The sequence below is a fragment of the Amyelois transitella genome, chromosome 3, assembly GCF_032362555.1.
Source record: "Amyelois transitella isolate CPQ chromosome 3, ilAmyTran1.1, whole genome shotgun sequence".
Taxonomy (NCBI): domain Eukaryota; kingdom Metazoa; phylum Arthropoda; class Insecta; order Lepidoptera; family Pyralidae; genus Amyelois; species Amyelois transitella.
This window is the reverse complement of record NC_083506.1, coordinates 5,981,595-6,001,473: the sequence shown is the minus strand read 5'-3', so window position 1 is coordinate 6,001,473 and position 19,879 is coordinate 5,981,595. Positions and strand designations below refer to the sequence as shown.

At 33.1% G+C, this 19,879-nt stretch overlaps 1 protein-coding gene across 3 annotated transcripts in view; it reads right to left on the bottom strand.

The window, feature by feature from the left end:
- Window positions 1–9,336: 9,336 nt before the first annotated feature.
- LOC106135418 (lachesin) overlaps window positions 9,337–19,879 on the bottom strand; it is a 65,052-nt gene continuing 54,509 nt past the window's right edge. For all 3 annotated transcript variants that reach the window (XM_060951120.1, XM_013335707.2, XM_060951126.1), the window contains exons 7-9: window positions 18,070–18,189; window positions 11,207–11,377; window positions 9,337–10,679 (exon numbers count right to left, since the gene is read on the bottom strand). In XM_060951120.1, the coding sequence (XP_060807103.1) occupies window positions 10,456–10,679; window positions 11,207–11,377; window positions 18,070–18,189 (515 nt within the window). In that variant the 3' untranslated portion in view covers window positions 9,337–10,455. The remainder of the gene's footprint in view (window positions 10,680–11,206; window positions 11,378–18,069; window positions 18,190–19,879) is intronic.

Genomic DNA, 19,879 nt, shown 5'->3' with positions numbered 1-19,879 from the left:
ATTGTTATTTTCTTGTTTTCAACTTCAATTTTATTATTCAGTGTATGTACTACTTTATTTTTTCTTTTGTTTTATTAGAACGCATGTTGTGTTCACTTCGAGAAGATGTTACACTTTCGCACGAGTCTCTGATGTGTTACTAAAGATTTGTTGTTGTGTAATGTCAGTTTTGTGAACCAAATAAAAAAAAAAAAAAAAAAAAAAAAAAAAAAAAAAAAAAAAAAAAAAAAAAAATATGAAGGGTTTGCTGAAAATAATTCACCTAATAGGCTATAATAATAAAAGTGATTTAGAGGTACTATAATAATTATTAAGTCTATATATTATCTTAAGTATTCACTCTAAAGTTATAAAAATCTGTCTATCGCCAAATAATTGTAGAAGTATGTGGTTAAAAAAATTGGAATATAGAGTTCAAAAAACAGTAAAAACGAGTCTTGACTTTCACTTGAATAATTTTCTAAGAAGAAAATATTTGCAATCAAATAACAAGTAGAAACTGTGGAAAGTACTTAACTAGATTACAACTCATATCAAAGGGTACGCAAAGTCCCCATGGACGTCCATCTTCGAACGAGATGGCACGTTTCAAATCCAAATGTATGAAACAGGTTGTTTGATACAATACACCAACCTGTTTCAATATTCGTATTACCTCGATGCTGACTCTAATCTATAGTTTGAAAATTAAGAAGTGTTTTAAAGACTGAAAAAAAAAGGAAGGACTTAATTAAAATACATATATATGTATTTTTGGTATAGGTTACAAAGACAACAATAATAAACCAGTGAGTGATTTGGAATCGCAATAAACTAAAATAATAAATTTTAAATTCCCTATTATGTCACGGGTTAATGTGAAATTAAAACACATGTAACGACATTTTCCAAACTGATACAAATCTTTGTTTTTCATTCGATCGCGCTCCTAGATAGCAGAATCAGTTATTTTTGTGTTAGTCACACAGGCCGATGCCGCAGCCCGCCTCACTTGGTCCTTCGCCCACGATTATTTGAATCTCCTTTCTAAGCGACTTCCTTTTCTGTGAGTGTCAGGTAATTATCTGTGTGGCATTCCAATTTTCCGATCGAACGGTTAATTCAGTTTAAATCTCTTCGTGTAATACGTACTCGGCTATAGTACTGCCTAATCCTAGTCCCTCGGAACCAGCACTTGAGTCGGGTAACTCGCCTGTAGCTGTATAATGCGGAGTGGGATTCTTTATTCAAGAATGAACGCTACTCGGCAGCGGCTCTATGGATTTTCACCTATCTCAGGCCGAGAGCTATTTCATTTGAATATGTAATCTCATTTTTCTCCGTAATATTTTTAAGTGGACTTTGTATTTTTGCTTGATTGCCTCACATTGGGTGTATCTATATGTGCAGCTGGCTATTTAATCAATGCAATGTGATAATTCAAAGTTATGACTGCATATATATATTTATTAACTTTTTAAAGAAAATTTGAGTGTATTTGATCTTAAACTGCATGGTAAGCAAAATGAGGTCTAAGTTGATACTAAAAAACTAAAAGAATGCCTATTATACAATACGACGTACCTTATCCAAATATTAATTAAAACTTGTTCACATTTTCTAGTTTAAAGTCTAATAAAAGGGTGAAAATCATTTTAAACGACCATTTCGACATAAAAATTTGTCCTCATGCTATATTTAAAAAAATATTATCAATTCTACTGCAACGAATACATACAACTATAGAATTATACCTTGTCTAGCTAAATAAATATAATGTATTGTTTTTTTGTACCAGTATTTAATAATATCCTTCTTTTTTCACACCGAACCGGAATTTTCTCCATACAAAATATTTTGTCCTATTCACGACTTGCGTTACAAAATACAACCGAATAAAAATTCTAGTAACGATATTAAAACAATTGGTTTTTTTTCGGTATATATTATGATTTGTAATTGATATCAGGTAAAGCTAATTACATTTATATATATTTTTATAATAAATATTAATTTATAAATTGATGTCTATAATTATCTTCCATTTTATTATTCATTTTTGTCACGACGAAATTTTGATAATATTTGATATTTGTAATTGTCAACACCTGCTCTACGAGTAGCCAATCCGGACGCTAGAAGCTACTTGGATCGGCCATTTTGTCATCGTATGTAAAAGTGTGTGCAGGCGTGTTTCCTTATTCTTCGTGAAAATTCCAATTTAAATTAATCAGCTTTGTTGTTTTCAACAAACAATACAGGTAAGCGAATACATAATTTTAGTTATTGATTTATAGACAACCATTGTCGACTATTATTAAGGTTGAAGGTGCTTTAACTTATTGCAACTCCTGTTTCATTAAAAATATTTAAAGTTATATTCTAAGCACAATATCTTTTCATTTTTGTTATGTTTCGTTACTTTTTTTTGTAACGTCACAAAAATGATATAACAAAAATGAAAGAAAGCCGCATCCACACAGCAATAAGAAGCTGATTTTTGTATTTTTTTATTTTTAAAATGGCGGTAAGTTATATTAACCTATAAACATTGTTCCTGATTTTTTTTATCTTTTTAGAATGCCGATGTCAGCAGCTGAACGTCAACGACTATACAGACAACGATTGAAAGACCAGGATCCACAAAGAATTAAGATTAAAAAATTTAAACAGAATAAAAAAAAATTATGTAAAAGTTTCCAAACTAACAGAAAATCATTTTTTATTTGAATTATTGATTATTGATTAAACGAATTATAAAAAGTAAGGTGTTTTAGTATTATTATACTTTATCAATCAATGAAAATAATTATTTAGGTACCTAAAGTATGTCCGTATTATTTATGCGAATTGTGAAGAGACCCTAATAATTTCATTTTTGTTATTTTTTGTTACGATTTTCATTTTTGTTATGATTTCATTTTTGTTTCATTTTTGTGACTATGGTCGTTTAAAATGATTTTCACCCAAAAACCAATTCTATGGTAAAAAGTAATTCCATCTCCATTTAATACTGGCGTTTTCAGTAAATAAAGTTCGGTGCCAACTCATCAGCCGCAGTGGGCTGGGATCTGATAAAAGTTGTCGGAAACTTTCTTTTGCGATATCGCCACCTTCGTCATGTAAATTGGACAACTTGCGGCGGCCCCTGATGCTTGTTTCATTGGTAAATATAGATTAGCTCTTAATCTGACCACTTTTCCTACAAAATTGTTTCTCGACGGAACCCCGACTGAGGGTCGGGTCGGGTCGAATATATCATCGATATTTACTCTGAATGACCATTGATACGTCAATTTAATTAATTAAAAAACTCTTCTTCATATAACAATGTTTTGGTTTAAATAATTGAAATGAAATTATTTTATTTGTTGCACTATCCTTTGCTATTTCTTCCTTTATTATTCCTTTTACTTCTTCTTGTAATTCCTATATTTTTATATATATATAGTAACTGATATTTTGTTGAAATGTTTTTATACTTCGAATGTAATTTACGTGCTAGATGCATAGCGTTTACCATCAAGTAATCATAAATTCGAATTTATTTTCTCTCTGTTATGGTTATATGGTAAAGAATTAATCACAATGAACATCAAGTGTATTTATCAATGTAATTTAAAAAAATAAAGTAGTGAGGTTTCCATAAGAAACTGGATAAATTGATCTGAATAAAACCCATGCAAACAAATTCCATACACAATCGCATATTTTATTGAATACGCAAATCCAAAAAGTAACTAAACGCCGATACTTTTATCCTTTTCAGCCGGGTTAACCCGTAAACCATCTCAGTTTAAGGAGGCATTAAATCGCAACTCAAACAAGAACCGTTACACTGAAGTTAACTCACATATTGCTTTGTGTCACGAACGTTAAAGCGAGCTGAAGAGAGGGAAGTCTGAAAGAGATGGGGAATGCTGGTAGAATGGGTGTGGAGGGTGTAAAAGGAGAAAAACTACATCGCTAAAAGTGAATGCGGTCGAAAGCCTCGCTTATTTCAGTGCTAAGTGCATGGATTTTTTTCAAGTGATGCTATGAGTGAGGCACGTTGTGACATGCCTCCGCGCCGTTCCGCCGCACAAAGGTTTCAGCTTGTTTTTTGAGCTAAATTTAGTGGCGGATGAGTAAATTAATCACGTTTAAAAATATAACAAGGAAGCGTCGATTAATATAAGAACGCCGGCGATAATATATGTTTTTGATTTATTACAACTCAATCTAGTATGGCAAACTTTTTAATTTAATTTAAAGGCAGGAAGAAGTAAAAAAATTATGAGTGAAGACAATTCATACTTTATGTTGTCTACTAGGTATTTTAGTTAGGTACTAAAATCATAAATATACACATAGAGAACCATTAACTTACAAATACTTTATATATCTAAAAAATAATTTAAAATAAAACATTTAATAAGCAGAATAAATAAGCATTTTACACGAATTTCGCATCCCTTGCACTATACACACATTTTTGGTACCAATATTAAAATCGTTCGTAAGAGGCAGATGAAATATTGCTAAAATATTGGTAAAGTTGAGTGGATAATGTTATTCGTCTTAAAATACGTACTTTTATACGTTCCTAGTTCGAACGCAGTCGAATGGCCTTGCTGTGAATGCTAACCGATGTTCATTCATACGTCGTTTCATTTCTCTGCAAAGTTCCGAAAATCAGATGGAAGTTACTTCGTGTTAAAACTGACTTTACTCACTTAAGGATCTTGCTCACAGGCATAACCTGGGCCTATAAAAGGATAAAGCCGGGAGTAACCAAGCCAAGAGCATCATGATGTTTTCTATAGATGCATATTTTAAATTTAATCTTGTTATGATAGTCATCGGCTGTTTGTTTATCGGCCAATCGATTGTCCAATCCAATGTGGAATTAATAAAGATGTGTTTAATAAAGTTTGTGCAATATCTGCTTAATTAGGCAAATGCATGATGCGGTCTGTGGGCCGTGACATCAGATAATTACGCTTTTAAACTTGTACCATGCACTTAATTGATCCCTCATTAAAGTCCGTGGCGTTATATTGGTATTCTGTCGCGTTAGGGAATACAAGTGCAAATTGTTGAGTGAACAAACTTGTACATATTATTTTCAAAAATTGCTGCTCTATGCAATCATACTTTTGTTGGAAATCCCTACATTCCAAAGTCCATGGTTAACCTTTACTTCGTCATTTAGCGTTTTTAATAAGCAGACACCAAAATTCTGCTTATAAAAGGCGTTGGTGGGGGGAGAGAGGGTAGGCCTTTGCCAAGCTGTGGTACACGACAGACATAAATAATAACACAAACAGATATATCCCTTACGGGGCAGACAGAGTTTAGAGTCAGCTGGGATTAGGTATAAGGTTTAAAAAAATATATAAAGATTACAGTTGATCCTGTAGTCTTATTATTTTGTGATACGGACGCATCGATCAAAGCAACGTTGGATGGGAAATGCAATTCTGCTGTCCTCACTGCCTTTGTTTGAGTGGAACAGAATGTATCACTAACATTGTAAGTTAACAACTGTTTTTGTTTTGTTTTGTAATCCTTATTCTTATCCGTATTCGAGTGGAATTAATTGTAATCTAGAAATTATCGTAATTCTGAAGATCAGACTGAGATGGAAGAAAAATCTTCAATCTTAAAATGGCAACTTCAGTCATTTGCCCATATTTCATGAATATACTGGTTGTAACAATACCATTCACCGTTTAAGGTAAATAAAAGTAACGTGTTTTTGACATTCATAAGGCTATTGTAGAAATACATAAGGGCTTCCGCACCTGCGGCCCCAGACACTCACAATAGGCCCATACAATAAGGCCGCGAGGTAAACTGAATAACTTTATTTAAGAACACAATAAACCACTTTTTACTAGAAAGGTTCGAATTGTGTTAAGGCTCCGTGGGCCGCGTACGAAGAAATACGAGCCATTTTTATCGTAGTTTCGGTTACTCGATAATCAATTGATTTTGATTCGAAATGCATAATTCATAACGTAACATTGGTTTATTGTAAACATTGTAATGCTATTTTTACTACATATGTTTTATATATTACCAGGTGTAAAAGCACCTTTTTAATTGAACATTAATTTTAGATTGATAGAGTCACATTTAGATAACATGATTTGGGATTAATTCGTAAAGCTGGTAATCGTAAACTATACTATATATTCTCATTCTCTGTTATCTATATTTTATTTACCTATTTAATTATATTTAATCATATAAATGACATAAACTACAGGGCAAACACTATCTTCTACAAAATCCTTAGCAACTATTTGCATTTACGTCTTCTACAAATCCGATTACAGTTTATGAATATAAATAGTCGGTTAGACAAAGGGTGTTATAGTTCGTCCAGTTCATTAAGACATGAATTATGAATAGAGAGGGCATTAGCATCCATCTGGAGAGCGGGAAACTATGGAGCACCATTGTTATGCAGATGGTTGCCGGACGTCCTACACTTGCGTCCTGCCTGTAGTATGCTTGTAAACAAATATACATTAACTTAGTTCGCCGTTTTGATTACATTCGCGAACAACTGGAATTATTGATAATGTAAAGTAAATTTACTGATAGTGTTTTCTAGTCGATTATGTATATTGGGTTTCTTTAGAATTCTTGTTAATAATTATTATATATATATTTATTTATTTTGTACTATTAAAATTTTACACTTTGTAAATAAATAAATGACTATTGTTGCCTTCTTTTGGATTTCATTAGAACTTTGAAGACTTAAATGACATATAATCCTTCGTTAGCTGGTACGATGTGTAGTCATGTTTAAAATCAGTTAGTTTTGAACTATATACATACCAACATTCCCTTCTTCTTAAAAATCAGTGGATTAGTTGTGAAGGTGTAACAGAAAGAAAAAAGCCATATCTGTAGGTTGTACTGTTTCTTATATTTAATTTTTTTCCTTTATATTGCGTTATAAAAATATATATTCCACAAACAGCTAGCAGCTGAAATTAATAAAATAGAATATTGCAAATTTTGTACTACGCCAGCAGTGAGTGCCTAGTCCTCATTAACATAATACAGTATTCTGTAATCAGGAGAGACACTTAACGCAATTACGCTAATTTTGTAGTTGGCGTTGTCTTTCTGTGAAATCTTTTAATTGATCCTAAACTTTTATTATTTCACTGTGTTTCTTATATGCCCTCTTTGACAAAGCATTTGTAACTTCATAATGTAACTATTGTAACTTAATCACGTCAGATACTGCAAGGTAACTTAATCATTTCTCGTCCAAACTACGCACCACGAATGATTGGAACAGCGGTGTTTTTATGGTGTTGTGAGTCGAATCGACAAAAAGAAAAAAAATTGATATTGTTTTTGATCTACATTTTTTTAATCCGATAAATCCCGTGATGATTTATTTGATTCAATCCATCGACAATGGTTACATTTAAAAAATGATTCAAACATAATGTGCACATGTTTATTTTTGAGACATCAATTCTGTACCTTCATATGCTTTAAGCAAAATTATATAACCTATACTATATATCTAATAAATTAAGCTATCTGATGTCCGTCTCGTTGGATATTCTACACCATAAAGGGTGCAGAATTTCAGTACAACATAACCTAGCAATTGATATAAGCGAGCCTTACTTAAGATGCAAACAGTGATATTCAAACTGCGGGCCCTGGGGAGTTTGGACCGTATACGTCTATTGGGTTAGTGCCACCCAGTCCCATACAAAGATAGCCTACCTATCCTTTGACAGACGTCGTTTGAGACCGGATATTGGAGTTGTGTATAGCGAAATAAAAGGTAGAGTTTATACTTTTCGGATGAATAGGAAAGGAACGAAGGAATGTTGTCATTGTTGTAGGATCCTATGAGATCTTACAGCGATCGTCCGCGTCTTCTCTCGTATGTATGTCGTAGTCGATATATCACTTTCTTCTGCACTGACGCCTTGGAAGCGGCAGTAAATTTAGTTTTACGTAATTTATTTGACGTCAACCAATGTTGTGAAACCAAAAGATTTGACAATTATTAAGCGATATGATGTATCCCATAATAATGAATAAACATTTTGAATTTGAACTTTGCAGCTTATTTCCTTAAAGTTGCATTGCAAATCTGTAAAGGGTGGTATATTTTTAGATACAAACTTTTGTTTTCATTACATAAGTATGAAAAATTATTTCCGTTAGATGCTTTCCTAGGGAACAGCTATCCTATAGATTGGGGAAAAACATATAAAAATATTTTCATTACTATTCCTGGCACATCAAATGAAATGACCGAATTCAAATATGAAAAATCATTAAAGTTTTACGTCGATGCATACGAAAAGGATTATCATAGTTCCTCATTTTTGTTCCTTCAACACAATAAAGAGAACCGCAATCATGTTAAATTAAGTAGGGTTTCACACGCCACAATTAACAGTTAAATTTAAATTGCCTTACAAGTATACAAGATCTAAACAAACTTCAGCAGTCGACAAGCTCCCATTTACACCCGAAATTCTGAGCTACAGGGTTGTCGCAATGAAAATAATAGAACCCCAGGTAATTTCGCTAATGCAGCGGTTACTCTCTATCTAGATCGCACTTACCCACCTTCCCGAAGGAACCTATTAAGAGGGTCGGGACTCCGGGATACCGTCAGCCCTTTCCCGGAATTGTCTATTTTGACTAAGTGTTAAATTAAGGCACGAGTTGTGACGGAGGCCGAAATCTTCGAGATGGTGACACATATTCAATTATACATGGTAATATGAGGTATGAAAGTTAAGAGGGTGAAGGGTGGGTGCACCACTATTTAAAAAATATTGCTTATTGAATAAAAATAAATAAAGTTACAAAAAGAAAACGAATTCGATAAGTAATTAATTTTTAAGGCAGCGACAGATGAAACAGTTTTGAAATTGTGTGCGAATCCCGGCCAGGGCATGATGAGAAAAGAACTTTTTCTGATTGGCCTGGGTCTATATATGTAAGTGTTTATTATAAAACTTACTCTGAGGCTAACTTAATCTGTGTAATTTGTCCCGTATATATTTAGTTATTGTTTATTTATTTTATTGTAATAAGAATAAAATGTCTACATAAATAAAACGACATGAGATTTTTTCGTTTATATTTGTTTTGCAGGCAATATCATATCATACATAAGGCTGTTATATAAAACCGACAGATTAGTTACAGATGTGTTAAGTTATAGCTTTTAAATTAATTGATATTAACAAAATACCAACTACGAATACAATTTGGAACATATAATATCACTATTGAATATACACTTAGTACTTGTTTCACATCTTAAAAATAATGATCATAAAATTCAACAGTTTTTAAACATTAACAATTTACAAATACACTAGTCATACATTTTAACATATCACTAAAAATTTACATCCCGCACCAAAACGTACTATTTAATTATAAAAATACAATCATAAATAAATTTAAAAAAATCTGAGTATAAATAAAAACATTTTTTTTTAAATACATTATCTAAGTTACATTATGTACATACTTATATACTTTAACATTTTATAATTTTGTTTATAAAACAACACAATTTAATATTCTTTTAAGATCTCGCCCCAATGTATTGGTTTTGATAATTGATAATCAGTTTATAAATAATGTGATATGAAAAAGTAACTATATCATATTGAATCCGTGATTATATTTTAAAAAGAATTCATAAATTAATTACATACATACATACCTATAGTCACCTATTTATACCTTGCGGGGTAGACAGAGAATAAATTAATTAAATGACAAAAAATATAATTTCGCATTATTAAGGAAAATAATGAAATGAATAGATAAATAACAAAACTTTTTGTAAAATTAATACATTGACTTAACATCATTTTACAAAATTTAAAAACATTACGAGTTACCCCTATTCAGTAAATATTTACATCGTCTTGGATGGTTAATATATTATTAAGCATTTACTTTTTAAGCTTGGTTCGATAACTGTTTACTATTTTATTATAACCTATACAACGACACAATCACTTTGAATTGTCCATTCAACATTATTATACTCCATTGATAATTTTTAGGCTATTCGGTAACTACACCATTTTATGTCCATTCATGTATACATGTTACTAATATAATATATATACAAGGAAGCCATGCAATGCACAATATGTTAAGTTAGTCGCAGATGAGATCAGGTATCGTATACCTACCTGCCAGTGTACCCAGTATAGTCGAAAGGATCCAAAAATTTTACATTTATAAAACTAAATGGTATTGGCGTTTTATTATAGTGATAGAAATTTACTAACTTTCATAAAAACGTTGCAATAAAACGCACACGTTATTGAGAATAATTTAATTTGAATATCGAAAACGAAACGAGAAACTCGTGTTGGAAGTTGGAAGAACAATAAACATGTTACGTAAGCGTTTCTTCGTTTCACTTTTAACTTGGGGCATGGCTTTTAAAAGAAAAGTTTAGCATACAAGTACTGTTGTTGTTATTAGAAAGACTGTCAAAGGGGCGCCTTTGGGCCCCGTGGACAGGGAGAGCCCCCCGCCGCCGAGGAACCCTGGGTCTTCGGAGCGGGGCCCTCCTTCGCGTAGGGAGCCTTGGAGAGTAGACCTCACGTCGTTGGTCTCCTCCAAAGAATCGTCCCGGTCATCATCGTCCCGGAACTTGCGGTTAGGTAATTCCATTTCTGTATGTAGGAGTAGAAATAATGCAAGCTATTTACTTATACTATTCATTAAACATGTATACAATTCACTCTTTTGTAAAAATTTTTACTTTTCGCGAGGTCTAAGTTCGCGACGAACGACTAGTTTTATATAGATATTTTTTTTTTATTTTGTTTGCAACGAATGAACTCATACACTCATCAAGATTTGAAGAAATTTGGCTCATAGATAGAATAGACTTTCAGAAGTAACATTTTTGTCTGGACATTTTAGGCATGCTTTGGTAGTTAGTTAGTTGTAGATAATTGACCGAGTGAGCGAACCATGTAGCTATCGATCAACTTGGGGCAAAAACACATTTTTGTGTGTTTGTGTGTAACGCGATAATTTTGAAAACGTTGGTCTGATTATGATGAAATTTAAAATATAAATCTGTCAATAGAGTTAGAATAAGAATTTTTAGTTTCGTAGGGAATCAAAGTGTTTGTGAGGTATAAGTTCGTGGCGAGGTTTTTCACTGGCTGAAAAAAAAAACAAAAGACCTTACCATACAATCTAATATTCCCCTCGGCGTCGCCAATAGAATTCTTAGAGATGCACTTATACCCGCCGAGGTCACTTCTCTGTATGTTTCTGATCACGAGTCGCATCTGCACGCTGTACGCCGAACTGTTTATCTCGCTCATGTGGTACTTGTCGTTCGATATTATCATTTCACCTGTGGAGACAACAGGATTTTAGTACAGGAATCTCTATAGAGTCAGGCTGTTGGAGTATGTGGTAAAAAACTTGTAAAGGTGAAACGTAATCCAGTTACAAGTGAGTAATGAGTTGCCGAAATATTGTTATTAAAATTGCGAAAGATTATAAATTTGATTCTTGACGTACTTATGCAGTTTTTACTTTTTGTACCTATTTAAAGAAAACACAAAAATTTGCAAAAATGTATACGATTAATGAAGTCGAATAGACGATTCAACACCGTAAGGAATAAAGACGTAGTTATACATATGTCATAGTGGTGTTTTTATTTTTATTATTATATTTATCAAAAGGGAAAATAATTCTCAATAGAAGATATAAACAACTTCAACGTTAAATATTGAGTTTAAATAACTAAATATATCCTTAAAAAACCTCGAATACTCTTAACAAGTTTTATAAAGATATTCGATTTCATATCATTGGACTTGTTAGTGAATTTCGGTATATTTTTTGCTGTCTGCCAAAATCAGTAAACTATCCCTACACGGATGAACTCACTTGCGTATTCGTTACCGTTCCGTTAAAGTAATGCAGTTATTTGCCCCGGTAGCGCCCGATAGGAACCAGCGACCATTTATATTCGCCCTCTTCCGTCCATTGTCCGACCGATATCGTATTGAAATATGTTGCGTCCATGTCGCGGGCAAACCCAAACAATGGCGTATCAATGCGTACTGATAAATACGCCATATTAAGTATGCATGTAAGCAGGTTAAAATATATTCCATTCCCGCCAAATATGAGTTGTAAACAGAAAAAAAAATGATTTAAAACGTTATCGCTTGATGGTTGATTTTGAAGTGATAATGGTTGATTTTGAAATTTTGACGCTAGCGCATAATGGTTGTTAAATGGTTGGTTTTAAAGGAAAGCATTTCAAATTGTAAATATATTTTTTATAGATTTCTATCTAGCATCACTGATTCCCACAACTTAAGAATTTAAAGAGAAAGAGTGTGTAGACGCAAACTCAAATGTTGCTTATTAACATTTATAACATCTCTGCATTGGGTATAAATGCAATCAACTTACAAAAGTCTCGTAAACCTTGCCTAAAATGTACATAAGTATGCATTTGTTTAAAGTTATTAGTCATGCAAAAAGAGATCCAATTCAGTCGAATTTGTGTTGCTGGCTACATTATTACCGCGTGGGTCACGTCGCTCGCTCCACATTAAAAATTGCTTGCATTCTTCTTCCTCCGCTTTATTTTGCGGGAGCAGTTTTATTTTTATTTCCATCCAGCCACCATGGTTTATTTCGTACAAAGATATTTAATTGAAATTTTTCATTTTTTTTTTGCTTTAGCTATTTCATTACGACATTCTTGGAATTTTTACTATTTAGTTTGTGTTTTGTAAGAGAAGTGAATTTATTACCAAACTAATACTGTAGTTCCTATGATAAAGAAATGTATTCTTTCATCTTTAGTCGCCTTTACAACATATGTATATATCATATGTATAAAATAAAATGACAATAAGTATAACCCCCTGTGCCTTGCTTTTTGCGCCAAACGTGACTTTAATATTTTCCACTCGAGCTCTAAATGCATTGTCGCATATCATAGTTTATTCTCGGAAAATTCTAGATATAGAAGTTCTTTATTTGTGGTATAGCATATTTATAACCAGTATTTTCAAAATTTTATTATTAAAGTAGCTAATGTTTGATTATTCTTTCCATACAATATCTTCATTGTATGAATGGACTATTCTAATGATTTGTTTTGATTTTAAAAGTACGAGTAGCACTTACTTCACACCTAGGTATTAAGAATTCTGTGATATATACCTTTAATACATTTCTTTAGTATTTTACGTCCTATTAAGAAAAGCCCAGTAGACACATTTATGGATTTTGCGTTATTGAAAATTTAACCGTCTTTTTTAAACACACCCGAATATAAGATTATTCCTAACTAAGTAAATTCTTAAATAACTAAATTCGAAACAGAACAACACTCTTAATCAATGGCAAGAACTAATTCTTCTATCTATCTAAATAGCACTTTAACGACGCCAAGGATCATAATCATTAAGTTTATCATTTAACTGACTATAATAGTCATTAATAACTGTCGCTTCCGCTAAAGGGCTGGTCAAGAGCCATAGTTCGGGCGCTGGCATCGGGGAGTCGACCACAGATCCGTGGTGGCTGGACCTGACACCTTGATGTTGCCGCAGACACACCCTCTTTTGTTTATTGCCAGGCAACTTCATTAATTAATTGGGGTTATTCGAAACAATATTTTTTACGGAGCGTATCGATATGCAGCGAATAAATGAATCAGTTTCTATCGATAATTTCAAATTTACTTTATTATTTTACTTTAAGTTTCTGGGAAATAAAGTCATTTAACATATAACTGCAAACACACATACGAGTAAATATATCAAGCCTTTGTCATTTTCGAGATAGGCAGTGCTAATAGTCTCAAAAATACTTAAAGGCCACGCAAGGCAAGAGTTCAGCTGGATGAAGGCATAATGATGAAATTAAGATTAAAGTAGCAAAAGTTTAGCAAGTTAGTTGCTGGTCCATCGACTAAAAGAAGTATCTCAAGTTATTGTTCCCAACTTTATACAAAAGTACCCCCATTATAAACATGTTAAAATTTATTAACGTTACCAATACATGACGAAGAAAATTTTAATTAGAATTTGTTATTAAAATGGCAACAAAAACAGCCGGTCCGTCGTCCGGGCCGGGCACACCCATTCCGTGTCCTCTGCGGCCGGCCCGCCGTTTGTCCCGCTCGTCACTCTGTGTATTTACCTAATTTAATTTGTACTCTCCACAATTTATGGCCGCAGTCGTCTACACCCTCTATTTGTACATCTGCCTTCGCGTGCGTTTGATTGAAGACTGAAAATTTGTGTATTAATATTGTCTACTGTGGAGTTTTGCCGATAGGAATGTTGAGTTGCATGGAGTTCGTTATTCGTTGATTATAGCCGAGCAAGGATTTGAACTTGGGCTTCTATGCGCATCGGGTATTTCAATTGAGCACTTTAAAGATTTGACCGCCGATGCCTCAATGAAATATTTTCCATTATAACTTATGATTAAAATAATTCCAAATCGCCGAATGCGTTGCAATTGCAACAAGCGGCGTCGGTCGTCGGGCGGTTAGGCGACAACGCCACTAAAGTCGAGTTAGGATTGGATTTACGGCGGCGAGCGACATGTGTGAGCGGCCCGCGGTCGCAGCTGCCGGAATACCGACAAAACGAACAAAACTTTTTCGCAATGCGGTCTTTAAACTTATATTTTTTGGCGGTTTAATCGAACTGTTTATGCGGACGTTTTCGGCTTGGTGATGCTTGCATTGAAAGTCCCGAAACGGGTACAACATTGCATGTGCATTTTTTTAATTATCTCGAGAAATATTTTTTAATAATGTTTCTTTAAGACCTAAACATTTACGGCTTTTCTTAGGTTAAACCTTTACTTATTGTGGCGCGGATGTTAAAATAAGTCAACATTTGTCACAACATATTTTGAACAAAAATAAGGTTCCAAAACAATAGAACTTAATTTTTATTCATTTTGTTCATTTACATACAAAAATGGCATCACATTACCTAAAAAGAATAACGGAACCCAATTTTACTTTAATATGCCTACCCACCAACAATAATGTCATCGGATTACCGAACAACACAGATGGATAGCAGGCAGATTTAGATGCATTTACAAAGGCAGCCGACCTCGCCATTACGCGGACGAGGCGAGCGACCGCGCAAAAAGCGGACCAAATTCTATTACCGGCTGATATGCAACAAAGACCACTAGCTGCCTGCTGCAAATTGCTTTAGCCCACAGTCACCGTATATTTTCGTGTCTATACAAATCAAAATTCAATTCTCTAGGTTAAGTTTTGTTTGTCAGTTAAATCGAATTGCATATATTTGATTCACTATTTTTTGCATTATGGAATGTTTGCTTTATTAAATTCCATCAGAATCGTATTAAAGGTTCAGCCGTGAAAGCAGAACTGCCTACTTTTGTATTTATGATATTAGTTTTTACAGATTTGCTGGAATAGTTACTCATTCCAATATCTAACCAATCAGAGCATAATGTGTAAATAATAACACTTGAAGTAAAATCTATATTTTCAACGGCGACATATTATTGTTATTCTAGATTTCACTTAATTAGCTGTTAGTTTAAAAGCTCGATTAAAGACCTTTGTTTTAATTGTACCTAAATAATATTTTTAAACTTATACAAGGTTTACAGCAAACATTATTTAGCGAATTGAAATAACTAATACCTGATTCATTTTATCAAAACAGAGACCAAAGCAACATCATTAATCAATGGAATGCGACTAACTACAGTCATGATTAATTAACTAATCCGATGATTCCACCCCAATTGTTTCATACTAAACTAACCTGTGAAACTAACCATCAACCATATGTTAGTTATCTAACCAGAGTATAAATCAGATGATTAAACTTGTGGGTATTACACTAATAAATTTTATTGATATTTTTTTAAAGCTTGATAAATTTACTTATATTCGGGATTTATGTTAGAGTTTGATACCTGCAAAAGTCCATAAATATATCGGATTATATCGACTTTTAAAGTTGATAAACTGCACCTGTGTAAAAAAAGGGAATTTCATTTTTAATCTAATCACTTACGGCTTCGTTTACGTGTATTATTGTGACGTTCTTTAGTTTCTAAGATAAAAGGTGCTTTGATTTCTTATTTCCCTTTAAGAGCTATTTTGTTATAGGCAACGATTAATCTATACATATAATAAATCTGTAGAAGGGTCAATTCTGTACATTGAAAATATTGAAAAAATAAATAGCAGAGGGTGTTACTGGATCGATACCAAACCCAAATATGTGATTTAAAAAAATTTTGTCTGTCTGTCTGTATGTTCAGGCATCACGTGAAAACTAACGGTTCGATTTCGATGAAACTTGGTATAAATATACCTTATTATCCTGGGCATAAAATAGGATACATTTCATCCTGGAAAAATACGGAGAAAAAAAAAATTAAAATTTTCTGTTTTATCCATAGACGTTGTTCTGTAGAACCGCAAATACACATTACACACCATACCCGCAATGGATTCAGCGCCGTAATAAGATGTCATTGTCAGAGTAACTCAAAATGGAGAAATAAACCATCCACGCGAAGATCGACATCCGCGCGGACGGAGTCGCGGACGGAAGCTAGTTGAAAAATAAATGTGGTGTCAAACGTTGCGGTTGGGATGGAACTCGCCCAAAGATATCTGTATGCAGGGTATAACGGTAAGTGGATTACAACAAGATTACAACGTAAAAACAAGGGCCGAAATAAAAAAAAAAAAATTGTCGATTCTCTTAGGATCGATTAGCTGATCGAAACATTTAAATGAAAATATTTTTGTATTTCATCTCACTCTCCTTGGAGAATATTCGATTTCATGGGCCGATTCGACCCCGTGTGGAGTGATACCCCTTTACGTTACACTCTGTAAAACATTCTCTTGTTATTAGACACGGGACTTTCTAGAGTAAATATTAAACGTATCTCCCGCTCATTGCAAAGGGAGTGCTTTGTCCATCTGTCACCGGACTACTAAATAAGCAACTTTTATCCCGGAGGTGCCATTTTAATGAGAAATAATGAAGTTGCCGACCCCTCGTCTGATGTTTTGTTAGGTTAAGAGCCTTATTTGTTTTGGTTACAACGTGTTTTTATTGAGATCCTTTGTTATCTTTAATTATAGTTTTATTTCTTTATAATATTTTATTATCTGTAAAAATTAATTTTTGTTCTCTTTACATACATTTTTTAATTTAATAATTACACTTCGTATTTAAGGATAATTAAGATATTTTCAAAAGCCACCTTTCAAGTCATTCGACGAATAGACACGTGCTTACATTTTTCAGAAAACATAGTTACGATTTCCTTTCATTAATTCAGAGTAATATTTTACGTTGTCATCTTGTCGGTATAATTATGGGGTCGTTAATAAGCCGTAACATCGACGCGGTATAATCAAAGTCAAAATAAATCTTTGCGAAATGAAAAACGGACATGAAATAACCGCATAATTTTTCCTTTTAAATACAATCATAAAAATACCATAACTTGTAGCGACCACTAGCCCCGGAGGCGAAGGATAGTAGAAATATGAATAACGACCTGTTTAATGAGTGCTTTAACGCTTCAAATGTGCTTTATGGATAATGAAATTAGTTGCTCATTTCGTTCTCAAGGTTCGTGCTTGGTCTTTAATATGGTTTGTGAGTTACAGCCCCTCGTAAACATCATTGCTTTTGTATAATGGCAATAAAAGATAAGAATGACTATGCATAATTGAGGTTTATTTTATCATATTTACTCCTAAATCTAAGTACATATTAAGCCCAATACTTTTTCAGTAAACACTAGGCCCAACTTGGGTTTCCTCTTTTAGGCGATGGAATAGCAACATGTCTCAGATCCTTGATTCCATCATAGAGGATAAAATGTGATACATTGTCTATTAAGTATTTCTCTTTTGATCATTCATTACCAGCTGATATTAAGAGCACCCTTAATTGAAACGAAGAAAGAAAAAGAGTATATGAGGAATACAGGCTTTCTTGTATGTATCAAAAGATAACAATTTCTTACCGTTTTCTCTGGTCCAGTAGTTGATGGCTTTAGGTGAAGCTTCCACGTGGCACTGCAGCGTGACGTCAGTCCCGCTGGGCGCCCCCACCAACTGATTTGGCACTTGTACTAAGGGATGGACTGAGGACAAAAATATATCTTCATATACATGCTGAATTTTTATTGGTTTAGGAATTCACTGCATGTTTGTATGATGATGTAAAAAATTGGTTACAATAAACAAAATAGCAAAGAGTGTAAAAAAAAATAAGTCTCCCATACAAATTGGTTAATCAACTGAACGTTCTTAGTATGGGAAAATATTTGTTTTTTACTTTAGCCCAAATCACTGGGTAATATTTGAAATTTAACATGTAGATTCCTCTGTGTAGTCTAGAAGTGCACTTAGATAGGATTTCCCAAAATTCCAGCGTTACATGCTGCCACGGGTATACCTTCTCTAGCTCTTAAAAAAGTCTCATAACAAACTTCGGCCACATAGTGAGAACCATGGGAATCTCAATAAAATAGGCTTTATCCGGATTTCTATAGGAAGAGCGTTATTGTGAGAGAAAAGTGCAAGTCACTACTTAGTTTGAAGTAACCAATGAGTCTGAATGGTATCGGATGTATTGTATTATGGCAAAGGAAGGCGGTAAAAATTGTATCTGTAGACTGACTGTCTACATCAATTACCTCACTGATTGCGTGATTAATTATATAATATAAAAGGTAATACAAAAACTTTATGATTTTGTATTTTTCCTTTTACTAATAACACATTATTTTTGAGGTCCACGCAACAATAATGGTGTACTGACAATCGAACTATAAATTACTGATCTATGCAATTAAAAAAGTATGTACAAATGAAAATGTATTCAAATGTTTACGCAATTTTGCAATTTATTGTGTAAAACATTAATTACATTGAACTAATTTTGGATGAATGTAGCCCGTTGGGCATTTATTTGCGGATGTGGGAAAACGTTTCACTTATATTGCAGTTTCAGTTGCATTTTGTTAACATAACTTTCAATTTGCGTTTGTTACTAGCGGAATTTCTCTAGTTATGTCGGTTTATGCGCTTGTAAGTTTACGAATGTTATATTTTTCGAATTGCTTTAAGAAGACCGCACAAGTTGCATTGCGTCGTGCATTTCATTAACTAATAACTTTTACCTACATCCTCATAGCAAACGAAATACTTATAGATTAACGAACTTGGTCATAAATCTGTCTCTCTTTTCATTAAGCATCGCGTGTGTGAGAGAGATATTTATTGGTAAATATATTTTTTATACTTATGTGCTTTGTAAAATGAAGATTAAGATATATGTAGATAGAACTTTGAGATTTTTTAAGTTATACTTTATTTATATAAAGTTTATATAAATCTTTAACTTAAACAACAACTAGGCAGAATGATTGCAATCAGTGATAGATATTAAATACAGTTTATTATTTTGTAGTAGTTTTGGTTTTAATGAATTTGAACTGAAATCAAAATAAATGAAGGAATGTTATCAACCTCATAAATTGAACTTTAAAATTTTGCAACAAAATCGCAGATATTATTATTTTACGTTTTAAAAACGCAACTGCAAGCTACGTGCTCTGAATTGTCATTCAAAACCTAGAACTGCTTTCCAGTCGGCTGTGATATGAAATATTTAACGTTGAATATCTTTGTCTGAGCCCGGGAGACCTGCAATGTCCGATGCGGAGATAGTCCTTTCATACAGCGGTATGGGCACCTGACGGAGGCTAAGTATCTAAGGATTCCCCACTGTAAATCTGATGTTACAACTTATTGAAACATTTAAATTTA